Source organism: Calonectris borealis, chromosome 3 (genome assembly GCF_964195595.1).
Source record: "Calonectris borealis chromosome 3, bCalBor7.hap1.2, whole genome shotgun sequence".
Lineage (NCBI taxonomy): Eukaryota > Metazoa > Chordata > Aves > Procellariiformes > Procellariidae > Calonectris > Calonectris borealis.
The window spans coordinates 64,648,848-64,663,825 of record NC_134314.1 but is presented as its reverse complement, the minus strand read 5'-3'; the positions used below and the strand labels follow the sequence as shown (position 1 = coordinate 64,663,825).

Sequence of the window (14,978 nt, the reverse complement as noted above, 5' to 3'; positions counted from 1 at the left end):
TTACTTGTTTTGGAATTCACATATTAACATTGCAAAGTACTGGTGTCTGTGTTTGCATGTGGAGGTAAAAAAGATAATATTAAACTACATAGACATACTATTTCTGGTATTCAGACTGTATACTCCTAAGGTATTTTGTACATTAAATTTATTTTGTACATAATTTTTAAGTGGCTGCTGAATATTTTTAATATAAAATTGCCTTGTGGACATTGCTTTATGTACCTAAATAAAATGCATATTCTTAAAGGACTGACTTAATTACAATTTCTTGTTAACTTACCTGATCGAAATAGAGTTGTGATTGAATGTTCTATAATGATCTGTTGTAGAAAACAGGCTGTGGAAACAGGCTCCAGTTCTTGTCTAGGTTTGCATGGGCATACTTCTTTCCATGGAAGATTCCTTTGGAGAAAGTAAGGCAAAACCTGCATCTACTAGTGTGTCTTCAGATACCATATTGAGGCTCCAGTGTGCTTTTGGTTAGAAATGGGTTTGTAAAGCTTCTTTTTAGATCATTTTGATAGCATTTTTAAACCTTATTTGGATCTTAAAAAGGAAAGAATATCAGTGAAATAAGAAAAAAGCAAGTGTCTAAAGTCAGTTCTCAAGCTCTTTGTTACAGTAGAAATTAGAGCTACTGATTTCTTAAAATCAACATTCTTAAAATGTCTCTAAATACCTATTCCATTTTTCTCTTTTAGGTTTCTTTTTTCTAGCCAATTTCTATCTGAACTTGTCTTGGGAAACCAGGGCAAATTGAAAGTCAAAGTATGAGAAGGGTGGGAAAATAACAACCCCCATGGGGTTATCAGAAATGATTGATGCTTTGCACCCTTTGGGATGTGATTTAATGTAATTATATTTAGCTGTTTTGTAATTACAACAGAAAACACTTGTTTTGAGAAAAGAATAGAATGTTAGGAGCATAAGCTTCAGATTTAAAAAAACCCATGGGATTAAAACTTCACATACCTAGTTTTTACTTTTTATTCAGAAATAACTATATGAGTAATTTCTCATTGAATTGTTCAGACAATTCTCAGGTTCATAAGCTTCAGAGGCAGCAAGCTACCTGAATTTCTGGAACTGTTGCACAATAATATTTCAAAATCTTATTTCTAAGAGACTAAGTGGTACAGTGAAGTAGTCTTTGCAGTTTTGTGTTTTGCCCTATTTCCTCTAATCATGTCAGGCAAATACATTTTTCAGTAATCAACAATTTCTGAAAATCTACACTAATGCAAAAAGTTAAGAGCAACTACTACTACTGCAAAAATGAATAGCTATACAAAATATTTGTATGACGGTAGGATGTAGGCTGTCTTTATGAAATGTATGTGGTTTATTACAGTACCTTTATATAAGGGCAATGGTTTAGATCTCATCTCTTTCAAGTCTAAGGTGCTCAACTTTTCAAAGTTGTTAAAGCATTTTTGTATTAAATGTTGATTATGAATTGTGGTTGGGAGGGAAAAAAAAGGCAAAAATTTCATCACATTGTAATTCATGTAGTAAAAAATAAACTTCCTAAAGTGGTGGAAGGGAATGCTTCTTTGCTTTTTTGTTTCTTTGGAAGTTGAGTTGAATTTTTATGGATAATACATCCTTTTTTGGTTTGTGTGAAGTGTAGACAGCTGATAAACTCTTAAGTAGATTTTATGTTCAATTCACTATGTCCAAACTACTATTTAGATGATGAGGAAATGTCATTAATCCCAGTTATCTATACTTCTGTGTGTGCTAAAGGTTTTGACCTTACAGGATTATCTGTGGGGAAGTAAGAGAAACTTCTGTGAAACTGCTGTGTTTAGTCTGCACTAGAAAACAATGTGATGAAACAAAAATCAGAGCCTTTATTTATTTGTTTATTGAAGCAAGCTCTTTTGGTCTTCCCAAATTGCTGTTTTAATGCAGTTCAATGGGAATGGGTCTATATTTTAGTATTGCTGTACTATACAGCCAGTTGCTCCTTTATGCAGACTGTTTGTTGAAGTATACATTTTTACGGAAAGTAAAAGCTAATTGCAGTTTGTGATTTTAGGTGATTGTTGAGATGAACGATTCTTATGAAATGGTTAATGAGTTTCTGGTATCTATGTCATCATGGAAGCGTTCTTTATCTGGTTTATGGACATGTTACATTGCATGCTTAAAAATGGCTCATTAAAAACAATTGTCAGTGACTTCTGAGGTATGTCAGTGGTTTGTTGGTCACATAATTCATTTGGATGCTTAGTGTTGGTAGGATTCCTTTAGAAAATAACCCACTACCCTTCTCTACAGCTTTCTGGTAATAAAATGACCAGAAGATGACTAGAACCCGTAAAATGGTTGTAGACTGCAGAGATTAAAATGATACATTTTGAAAGAATTCATGAACAATTTGTTAAGAATTGCAGACTTATGAAGACATAGTGAAAATTGTCTTACTCTTTTTATAATGAGAATATGGAGATCTTAGAGAAGAGTTGCTTGTGAAGTATTTACTCATCATCATGCCAATGTATGGAGGTAATAGCTGATGAAGATGGACATTATTTTAATATTCCAATTGGCTATTTTGAGTCTTTTTGTCCATAAAATCAAAGAAGGAGATCTTAATATAATTTCTTTTTAACTGGTGACATATGTTCTTGACATATGTAGCATTTCTCAGGCATCCTTTGCTTGATCTCAGCAGTGGGTATTAGTGATGTTCAGAGATTGCAATTTGAAATGCACTATTGTAATAAGTTTGCTTTCACTATAGTCAAGAGAAGCAAGAATTTTTGTTTGATGAAATTTAGCTGATATTTATGGGTTCTCTGAGAAACCTTTCTTAAAGTTCAAATTTCTAAAAAATGTTCATGTAAAAATGGTACCCTCTTAGTCAGAAGGATCTGTATTCTGTGCATATTTGTTTCATTTCTGCTTGCCTTTTCTGGCTAAACTACATTTTCATTTCTTTTTACCTGTGTTAGTATTGCAGAACAAATACAGATACTGGTGAGTGAGCTAGATTCTATTCCATTTCAGGCATCATTAACGGAATTGTTAACCACTTTATGACACTAAGATTTTTCGTTTTAGTGATACATGAGCAAGAAGGAGGTCAGATGTCTGTAAATGTGCAGTCCTTGCAGGAAATTAAAACTACTGTGAACTGAGCATGTTTAGTTTGATTGTTGTTGGGGTAACAAGGAATCTAGTCTTTTTTCTAAGGAAGACATTCTCGTAGTTGAGCTATCTTTGTGGGGGCACTGGCTATTTTGTATTATGGCAATTTCTCAGGAATACCACCAAGAACAGGGCCTTTATAGGGCTATATGTATAAATTTTTAATAACAAACAAGCTTCACAGTAAAGAGTCAAAATTGAAAGTAAGGCACAGGAAGTTGAAAAGCCTTACTCATGATATACCAGATAATCTGGGAATAGAGCACAGGTCTCAAGCTAAAGTCTAGTTTTCTAAATATTGGACTATACTGCTTTGCTTGCAGCTGTTAATGGAGAAGCAGGCATTTCTTCACTGGCATTTATTTTTGATTTATGATTTTTATTATGTATTCAGGTTTTTGATGTAGCTATTAAGACAGTGTGGGCAGTTTCAAGAATACACGCCACAAGTAAAATTAGTAGGTCCTTAGCTTGCATTTTGTTAATGTTTATCTTTCAATTTTCTAGAATTCTTTTTTTGCCTCTCCTGTATAAATATCTTCCTTCATTTTTGCTTTACACCAATAACAAATAAACAAAAATCCCACAAACATTACCACAACGTGACTTAATGTAATTAGCTTTTTCTTTTCACTCAGTTGAATGCAGCAAGGTTTGTTTTTGTTTCAGAACAATGGGCGTTTCTCAGTCCATGGACAAATACTTATTTGTCTTCTGCCTTTTTATGCTACAGATGGACACTGTGATAGCAGTTGCTTCCTAGTGCAAAGTGTCAGAATGCAGATTATTGTGCTTTAACAGATAACTTTTATCACTTCTGCTTTGTGATTAGTGGACAAGTGAAGTTGGGAGTCTTAAATGAAAAAAACAACCAAACTGATACTTCTGGATTTTATTTATAGGAGAATTCCAAAGAAATCCTGGAGGAGCAAACATTCTGGAGTTTAATGGTGATGTACAATATATTTTCATTAGCTTAGAGTCCCTTAGGTTTTACTTCCATTTGTCATACTAGGCTCTAATACTTCGATTTTGCACATTTGAAAATCCATTATACCCAGCTCAAAAGAAATTTTTGTCCCTAACTTCAATTGGCTATGCTAACTTTTCAGTAACATGACAGTTCTCAAATGCCTGCTATAGTGATGAGAGCCCGTTGTACTTAATGATACTCAGATATGGCATGTATTCAGTCTGTATTCAGACAAAGAGAATGTGTTCTTTACTGAATGGAAATGTTTGAAATCTGGCATGTCTGATGATGTATCTTAAATCATGGAAAATAATGAGAATTTAAGACTTCCGTGTTTTGTGTAAGAAAAATATATACACAGACTTCGAGAAGTTACTGAATCTTGACACTGAGGTACTGTGTGGGTTTTAGAAAGGAAGTGGCTTATTTCAGGGAAAAATGTGTCACCAGCAATGAAAAGCTTTTAAAATCCTTTGAGATACCTTTTTGAGATTCTCCTCATACATACTGTACACCTACACTGGAAAAAGTGACACTCCAGGCTTTTTCTGAGTTTTCTTTTATGGTCCTTTTAACACTAGTTTGGTTTACTTTTTTTCGGATGAAGTATAAACCAATACAAAGTCATTAATTTTCATAGTTGGCTATATGAAAGTTGGGTGTTTTGCTCGGAAGCTAAGAGAGCTTAGATAAAACTAAAAATGATTGTGTCCTTTTTAGAACTTTGGTATTCCAGAAGAACCAGAGATCCTGGGGAAACAGTAGCTCCACTTGTTCTTACGGTGGCCTTCTATCTCAGTCCCTTCAGGTCATGGTAAAGATCAGCCATCAGTTGGTGTTCTCTGTGTCTTTAGCAGGTAAAGTGAAGAATTTACTAAGTTCTCAGATGTGATTGCTGGAGTGCCAGGGAAGTATGGTTGGAGTCACGTTTTTTTTTTTAAATCCTGTTAAGTTTTAAGGATGAATGATTGCTGTTGTAGTGCTGTTCTATATCAATTTAAACATTGTAAGTCCTACCTGAAGTTTGCACTTTAAGTACTCAAAACAAGGCTGTTGACAAGTCTGAGATAGTAGTATTCAGCAGTTGTAAACCAGTGCATTTCAGCTCTAGAAACTAGTAAGACATCTAAACATTAGAAGTATAGGCATATCAAATACAAAATTGTGGCAGCAAAAGAAACAGTTTAAACTGTATCAGTAATTGATGAAAAGGAGCTTGAATTCTAATAGGAAACACATGTAAAAAATCAGAAATGGAGTTAAAAAAGCTAGGAAGGTATAAAAATGCAAGTTTAAAACACAAAATTACTTTACAATGTCTGTTTATGCTAGCTGTCTTTCACTACAAATACTATTGTTACCTCCCTGTAAAATTTGTGTTATCAATACCTACTTTATCTCTGTACTGTCTTCTGGATGTGTTTCTGCAGTATCATACATTTTTTTTTTAATTCTGTGTGATTCAATCTTGTTATAAAATGTATTAGTTGCATACTCTAGTGCATTATGCCACATATATGCCGATAGAAATGCCACCCACCCACCACTTGTCTGCCTCTTTGCACCCAAACTGATTTGTTCTTGGGTGACAAAATAGGACCCGTGTTTCATCATCTCAGCTTCTGTATTCTTTCATAAAACTAGCATTTGGTCTTCAGAGTGGACAGGTACAAACGCTTAAAGTCCCAGGTTCCTCCCTTCTATTATATTTGTGACATTTGAAATGGCCATTAAACTTAAAACTTACGAGTTTACTGTCAGAATCCCTGGTAGAAATTCATGCTTATAATGCCAAAAGGTCGGAAAATTAGGTAACTTTAATATGGAAAATGCCCGTGTCTGCAGAAGCTGTGATGCCCAATTGGCAGAGACATGGAAAAGCTTTGACTGGTTGTTGCTTCAGTTGTTCTTCCATATTTTTACTGCATGTAAAAGCTCAGCCTAAATGGAAATATTATATCTAATTAATTCCAAAATATGAGTTGAAGTTGTTTTGGGTACTCCTTGTTTGAGTCCTTGTTACCACTTTTTGTGGTTTAGAATCACATTTTCCTATTTTTAATGTTTTCCTCTTCCCTATTGCTGACCCACATAAACAGGAAAATGAGTAACTTTGCTTGTCAACTAGGCAAGATGGTGAAACTGCGTATACACCAAGTGCTATGCTTAAGTTGAAAAAAGGAGGAAAAGTGCTGCTTAAAGATTTTAAATAAACATTTTTCAACGCAAAAATGTGATTTGAATTGTATGCTTTTAACACTATTTTTTTTTCTGATACCATATATACGTGAACGAACTATTGTAAAGTTGTGGATGCTGTCTGTGTGCTTGCAGGTACTATTGTAAATGTGAAGTGTCTAACTACTCTTACTGCATTAAGGAAGAGGGAAACATTAAGCAATGAACTTGAGTCCATGCAAGTTCCTCTCTAGAGTCATGATAAGAGTGAAATGCACTGCTTCAGACTGGCAAATGAACTTTTCTTGGCATTCATCTGCATCTGATAAATCTTGCAAAGCCTATGTAAAACTATAGGTTATATTTTACTATATTCAGTTTTTCTTCTAAACTCAGATATGCGGCTTTTTATAAATCAGTTCGTGTCTTTGAATGATTTCGGCAATGAAAAATAGAGCCTCCAATGCTATGTTTCACATCACATCTATACATAGGTTGTTCCAGGTCTCCCTCATTCAGGTTATGGCAATCTTCAATCTCCATTTTTTCTAGACTTAATTAAGCAAGTTCATCTTTGATAACTCTGGAATTCTGCTATGTTTGGCTGGCACCAGAGGAGTTAACAGGGAAATGTGGAATAGTTAAAGAAACTTTCAGAGTAATGATATACATCAATAATCCAAGTGTAGATAAGTAATGCAGATGACGTAAAATATGCTGCAATTAAGAAGGGAAAACATAACTACGTAAGTGAATACGTTTTTGATGCTGAAGGATGGGGCAATTTTTATAAACTTTTCCTAAATTTTAATGCAGAACAGATTTTTTTTAATGTATTTTGTGCTTCTCAAATGTATGTTGCTGTGTATGTCAAGTAGCTTACTTTTACCTTGCCTACTTCAGCTTGACCAGTATCTCCACTTCTCCTTGCAAAGGTTTCCCTGATAAATACAATTAGAGCTTAATACTAGGATTGTATAGTAGATTGTATTGATTAGCTACTGAAAGCCCTAATGTCAACTTAATCATCTAATTAATGTTAGATTCACTAAATCCCTAATAATATCGACTGTTACTGGTAGCATCCATGTCTTTTGTAGGGAATGATGTCTTCCTTGTGTATAATCTGTTGTAGCTAAGTGTTTGTACAAACAGTGTGGTGTACAGTGGTTTCAGATAGCTTAAGATTTGTCTCTAAAATTGTAGTAATAGATGTGTGAACTTGTTTGCCTTTTTTTTTCTGCTAATACATTGTTTTTAGTACTGCAGAAGTTCTGGACTGCAGATAAATTCAGTATGCTTGATCAGCCTACTGCATTGATGCAGCTTGAGTTTGTTTTGCAAGTTAGATTCAGAGATCTTTAGCAGTTTCACACCTAGGTTTCAAAGATTCTTTGTCTGTAAATGTGTTGCCACTAACACATTTAAGTAACAAAGAATGCTAAAGCTTTTCTTTCTCCATATTCTTTGTATTTTTTAATAGCCATTGCTTCCTCTGCATTTTTGCCCTTCCTCATAAGTACTCTCTATATGAACAGGGCAAGATAGCTGTATGGCAAATTAATTATGTTTATTTAGGAAATGAACAGGGTGCCTTCAATTAGGATTAAAGGAAGGAGCAAAAGTAGATGTTGAAGCCTGTTGATATTACAGAGAAGACAAACAGAAAATTTGACAAAAATGAACTAGAAAAAAATTACATGGCAGTAAAGTATGCCGTAGTGGTTTCAAACTGCTTTATCTAACAACTTGCGTCTCAAGCTGTGCTTTGAGAATGTGGTCATCCTCTCCTATGTATTTAGTTATTATTTGTCTTTTGTTAAAGACAGCTGCTCTTGAGTAGGTTTGTGTGTCATCTATTGAACTTTCATCTGTGTAGCGCTGAGGACAAAACTGAGATTGTACTCTTTTTTCCAAATGGCAGGAGTTGCTCAAGTTTAGGAGGTACATACAGAAAAAAGTCCTTTACAGCACAAGAATATCTGGAAAGTGTACCAGCAAGAGCTGCTAGTGGTGATGTAGCTTGCTGTATCAGAAAAGCTGAGCTTTGAATCCCAGTAGTAAGGTAGAATAAAATGCTGGTTTTCTAGAATAATTATGACCAGTCAAGGTCTCTTCTAGTAGAGAGCAGTCACATATGGAATAACAAATCTTCATATACCCCATTGTTGTGGACGTAATACCAAAAACTGGTAGATAAGAACGTGACCAGACTTTAAGCCTCATTTCCCTTTGTTTTTCTTCTGATGTTCCACCATGAGTGGAAAATAGCATTAAGGAGAGGAGTAAGACTCTGGATGATGATGGGAAGATATTCTGATTTTAAGTGGTATCTAATACAAGAAACAGGGAGAGCACACTGCTGAATAGTAGCACACTGTAAAATGTAATCTTTAGTATTGGATTGGTAGGTTGCGAGCATACTGTAGAAACGTCTTGTTTGATGGTGCACCTACAGCCTTTGGTTTCATGATGTAAGAACACATTGAAAGCAAAATTCAGCTAGAAGGAGGAAATCTTAAGTGTTTTCTGCTGGTGATACCTTTTTAAAATTGATGTTGAATGTCTACAGAATACTTAAACTGTCCCATCTACATAGAAGTAATTTATAAATTTTGTTTCTTTTTAATTGTCTTAAGCTGAATTGGATATAAGAAAAAGGGTTAAAACTTTAAGTAGCGTTTCTGAAATTTCTATTGAAGAATTGTGATCCTGCAGTTAAATTTTTTTAAAAAGCTACTTAATATTTTGTAATTGAGGAATAATGGAAAATTGATCAATGGCATAAAACACCACCCCTTAATTTGAAATCTTGAATAGTTAAAGAGGGGAAGAGCACGTACTTGATCAATATTAGTCTCTAATTTGGAGGAAAAAACCCAAAGGAAAAACAGCACCTTGTTAATTATTTTGCTTGGTTTTGATAAGTGTATGTGTTTTGCTTCATTATTTTACATTTAGTCCTAGTAAAACGAGTACTATAAAAGATGTGTGTTCACTCAGCAAATTTCCTTTGAACAGATTGTGTGAAATGTTTAACTTTACCTAATTTACATGTGCAAAGGAGAACAATGCATTTTTAATGCCTTTTGTTTCCAACTTGTCCTTTCTTAACACTTACTCTTTCTGGTACATTAAAAACGATAAAAATCTGAACATGTTTAACATTTTTCTCTTCAAAGTAATTGGTCAGGTGGCTTTTAAATGTATGTATTAAACTGTTTAAGATTCTCAGCTCTTTAAAATAAACTCAGTTAATCTATCATTTAACTTTATAAGGTTGTACATTTTCAGTAGCTTCTTAAGTTTTGGATATTAAGAGACTGGTTGGAGTAGCAAGAGAGGTACCTTTGAGCTATGCTGTTTTGTAAAGCCCTGTAAAATACAATGTCTTCTACTTCATCCTCCATCTTTCAATACAGCTCTTTTGTAATTGGGCTTATCAGCTGCTAGGTCTGGAAGTTCTTCTATAGTTTGGGCTCGTCAGCTATCAGAGGTACCTTTTGCATCATTCCATCAGCTGTAGTATTAGTTCATGTGAGCAAACTTTTTTTTTTTTAAAGTTTTATTTACATAATTAGCTATTATCTTAAGTAGCGGCATCCATGTGCACACCTACAAATACTTGCTTTGAAAAAAATTCCCATTGACTTGGGGGCACGTGGGCAGACACTGTTCTGCTAGACTGCCTTAAAAAGTGAGAGTGCCTACTACATGTAACATGCTAGTTCCTATTTCACTGCTTATTCTTGTTCCTTCGGAAGCTTTTTTCTATCCAGAGTGAAAGGCGTTGCTTGTTCAGTGAGCTGGAGGCCTTGCATAAAACACGATCATTTCTGCAAAGTAGGCAAGCCTGTAGAATGTCAGTCTTTGTGTTTTACTGATTTCATCTTCATTGGAGCCTGCCTTCCAGCATCATTATTTCCATTCTTGTGAATACTGTCAGCTTTTTCCTTGTCTGTTTCCGCAATTTATTAGAATTGCTCATGGTCAAGAAAGCACTAAACATTGTTTTGTGACAATTTGGAAAATGACTGTGTCTAATTTCTTTGGTCAGAATAATATCTGGTAATGATTTTTATTTTGGGATTTATAATAGCACAACAGTTTTCACCATATCGCAGTTTTATTTTTTTGTCAGCAAAAACTTTTTGTTTGTGTTCTTGTATCTGATTGTAGTTTTCAGTATAGAGAGTTGACGTACTCTTTGGTACGGTGGTTTTTTATAAGAATATTTGTGGTTCATGTAGAAGAAGTTCTGTAACTTTATTTGTCTTTGTACCTTAGTATTTTTTTTCTTCAATAGCAAATTTCTGTCTTAATGGAAACAAGGCAATGGCCTGAAGCAGTTCTAGTCTCCACTGTGGTTATGGACTGTAGAATTTAACTAGCATTTAAGTATTTGTACCAAAAACGCAAGATAGGTCTGCTTTGCGTTACATGCATGAACAAATACTGAGCATCCCACACAAAGATGGGTGTCTTTAAACCGAGGCTTATGCCCAAAGCTGATTAGTAATCTATAGTGAAATAATTTTTAACTGGAAGATTGTAGCTTGCCAAAGTGCAAAAAAAAAAAACCACCCCAAAAAACTATCAAGAGTCTGAACTTTTACTGTGGTGTGGATGATACACATACCGCCTACGGTTTCTGTCGGTTATATAGTAAGGACTTTGTACCTAGTTCTACCGGATCCCAGAGAAGTGCCCTAACTACTGGCTTTGGAAGATGTCTCCATCTCTATTGAGTAGAGGGTGGTGGGCATGGTGAGGATGATCAAGAAGTCAGTTTTGTCACAATGCAAAGTAAAAACCCTTGAAATATGAACGGTTCCACATAATGTGCTTCCATCTTTGCAGTCCCATTTCTGTTGGCAATCCCATACCATCATTCGTACCATCTTTACCTTTAATGAAATTCTAATGTATACTGTCATTTCCTTTCATCTTCATTATGGGTAAAGCTTTCAAAATTGCACTCTTTGGCTGACTTTTTGTAAAATATTTAAGTAGAGTATGTCTGTCTTTTGTTTTTTTTTTAAGGAAAAAACCACAAACTAAAAGGGGACATCTCTGAGGATTTGCTATTTAATTACCATAACCTTGCAAGCAGAAATGCAAAAATCGGTCTCAATCAGTGAGTCTGTCTCCCTTGTACTCGTGAACAATTCCTATTTTTTGTTATTAAATGCATTTGTGGGGGGTGTGTGTATACATAGTGTTTTCAATAATTGCTGTACTGCTGGACCTTGATTTTTATTTTTTCCTTTTAAACTGTACTCAATCTGTTGAACATTTTTGATTCTTTGCAGTCATGTCTTACATTAAGTCCATAAACTGCTTTTTTCAGTAGCTGCTAAATTCTTGATTATATGATTAGGTTATTCTTTTGGTCCTTTGAAGCCACAGATCTTCTACTCTTAAATGTGCCCTATGCTGACATTGCAATCTGCACTGCCATCCCTGGAATCATGGAGGGGCATCAAGTAAAGGTATTTTTCTTATACAGGGCTAACTTTGCAGAGAAATAAAAAAGTGAACGTGTGGACAAGTAAAAACTTGCAGATTTGACTGACTTTTAAGAAAAAAATGGATTAATTCTCCCACAGATATGTCAGCTCTCTGGCCCAGTCCAGGTCTAGTGTGGTTATAGTGTCACCAGCAGAGTGGGAGAGTTGAGAATTCAGAGAGCCTAAATTAAATAAGGTTTTAGCTAATCTTACCTTGAAATTCTCACTACACTAAAAGTTTGCAAAATACAATTTTCTGGAACTTATAAAAGCTGAAAATACTTGCAGCTTCAACATATTAATGTGCAGGACTAGTAAATACAGTTTTTTTTCTTCTCCAACTTTAAAAGACCACCTCATCAAGTTTCTGGAGAAAGTTTGCAGAATGGTTGTGGAAGAGTTGAATAGATGTAAGATTATTTTACTTTTTATATACTATCAGTTTGCTGTATGCTTTTCTTGTTCATTATTGTTCTTATATTTAAACTTCTGTTTCATACTGAAGTAATTTTGGTGCAGAAATAGAAGCTGTGGATCAGGAAAGCTTTATTTTGTAAAATGGCTTGCACTCCTGTAATACAATCAATGGGAATGTACTTGCATAGATAACATCAACGTGTAAAAAACGTGTTTCTGAATTACCTGGATGATGTGCAGGCAAATAGCACCATCCTCTGGCATTATAATATTAGTTAAGAATTAAACCTGAAATTGCTGTCCGTTATTTTTGGAAATTCAATATAATTGTAATAGAATGTGCATATTGTACTTTCAGTTTTACATACTCATTTTGGGCCAAGGTTTTAACAGAAATTCTGGTAATTTGCATGGACTCTGTGTATTCTGTTCAATTAAGTGACTGGCTAAAGGGGATATCTTTTTAGGGTTATCCTGCCCATAGTGCTGACTCTGCTCTTTACATGACCATTTATGGTAGGAAGTTGCACTTCAGAAATATCAGACTGAGGTTTTTCTAAATCTTAGTGAAAGACAATTCACAGTCATTTAAGAAAAATTCGTTGAATTAGAAAACACCACCAACGACTTACGGTTGTGTATGTGTGGGAGAGTAAAGGTGCTGTTACAGAACAACTGCAAATGTCTAATAAATTATTTTTACGGCCGATTGTAGCTTCAGTTACGGATTGAGAAGGGGCATTGTTGGCATTGCTAGAGTGCAAAGAAATACACCTCCCACAAATAAGGTGGTTACAGGATGTTGTAGTAGTTACAGGATGAGTTGTACTGAGTTACGATTATGTGAAGGACTGGATTTTAGTCCATTTAACTATAAGCCGTAGGCATGAGAAATACCGCAGGGACATTCTTTTAAAAAACTTGACGGATGAGAAAGTCACTGTTTTGATTGTTGTGAATTCCTATTGGACCTTTACATGTTTATGTATCGGAAACATCAAAAGGAGGCAGCTGATGTTTGTGTAATCTCTAGAAGAAAACAGACACCCCCCCAGCCTGCCTTTCTGTGCAGCAGATCTCCGTTCTTTTACATCAGAGGTGTTGGCTTAGTGAAACGGGAAATCTTGAGAGTTTTACTCCAGTGACAGTGCCTTTCCTTCCCCTAATAATATATACTAACTGTGAATGTAAATCAGACCAATTATCCATGTTTGTGGAAAGACCATACCAATGGTCTACATATAGAGCTGAACTATGCATTCCTTTGTTGAAGTATGTTGCTTAAACATAACTGCTTAGAGATAGATGCTTGTTGGAATGTCATATTAAGCATACAGAAATTGAGACATACAGGTTTAATTTGCTAAAACACTGAATGCTCACAGTTGTAATAGAGGTCAGTAGGAAGTTTTATATAAACTATCAGTTTTATATATATTAAGCCATTCTCTGAGACATTAGGTTTCTTTGGGACATCAGATATTCTAAATTAAATAGAAACCATTCAATTCAATAAAGGATCACAGAGAAAAAATAGCTTTAATAAGTAACATTAATTTTGTGGTGTTTGAGTATTTGAATACATGTAATTTGAGTAAGTCCTGATGACTAGAAAAGTTGCATGGGAAGGTGTTTGTTTCAGATAAGAAGAGCAAGAGAACGCAGCAGTAGCTGACTGCTGTATATCGTTTGGCTTCAGTCCCGAGGAAATGTCGACGGCAGGAGAAATGGTGAGACTCCAGAAATTTTGGCTGAGTTCCAGGCAGGAAAGAAAATGTGTTACTGCCTTGTTATAACACATTCCACGCCATCCACTTCAACCTGATCTAATTTCAGTGCCTGTGTCCTTCTCATCCTCTAATTTATTTAGTCATGTTCAAATTTTTTTGTTTAATTCCTGTTTGTGCCCTAAACAGAACATTTCCTCATGTCATTCCAAGTTCTTCATTGCAGTTCCATTTTTTCTACTTTATCATTCCAAACCCTTTATCTAGCCCTTCCCAGTTTCCTACCTATTTTCTAGTAATTGGCCATGATTATTTTCCACGTTTGCTTTTTTCCACCCATAGTTTGCATTCATTTTCAGTTCTGATCCTCTTCTGCTTCATTTGTTCATGTTTAACTGTGCATGTAACTTGTCACTGACTATGTGGCCTCTTGCTTTCTCCCTCTCCTTACACACAGTGTTTCCCCAGGTTAGGTTGTTAACTAATATTGTCAAATTTTTTGTGGTCCCTGTAGCTCTCCTTTCATCTTCTCTGCTTTATTGATTTTCATTCTTGTAGTCCTTGTCTGTCCTTGATAATCTGCTTGTCTTGCTGCTTGCCAGTGTTCACTATACTGTTGGTTTCTCCTGTCGCCCCCCAGTTTTGTTTACTTTTTATGATTACCCGAGGCAGACTCACCAGTTTACTGATGTGGTAGGAAACTACTGAGACCACAGGAGAGGTAGGATTTGCTCTCAGGTGACACAACCGAGTCCAGCCTGGTCAAAAATAGCCACAGCAGCTACACATTGAATGTTGATGAAGTATTTTGGGGATTTAGTTGTTAAAACTTAAGCCATAAGAGCATGTACAAACTGTTTTCTAAGGCCAAATCGAGTGGATTTTCAGAAGGTGAAAAGATCACCTGAAGGATTTAATTTATGTAAATAATATTTTCTTCAGGTGCCATTTTTGAAAATAAACCATTCTGTCTGATCTTTTCTCTTCCAGTTTCCCTGTTTTCCCTGTCTGGAA

General features: G+C 35.1%; 1 protein-coding gene across 13 annotated transcripts in view; it reads left to right on the top strand.

Moving 5' to 3' along the window:
* Positions 1 to 14,978, top strand: part of HBS1L (HBS1 like translational GTPase) — a 59,421-nt gene that overhangs the window by 13,526 nt on the left and 30,917 nt on the right. The window contains exon 1 of one of the 13 annotated variants that reach the window (XM_075145871.1): positions 4,845 to 4,989. The exons of the other annotated variants lie outside the window; for them this stretch is intronic. Within the exon in view, the coding sequence (XP_075001972.1) occupies positions 4,944 to 4,989 (46 nt within the window). The 5' untranslated portion in view covers positions 4,845 to 4,943. Of the gene's footprint in view, positions 1 to 4,844; positions 4,990 to 14,978 lie in introns of those variants that run through there. 13 annotated transcript variants of the gene reach the window in all.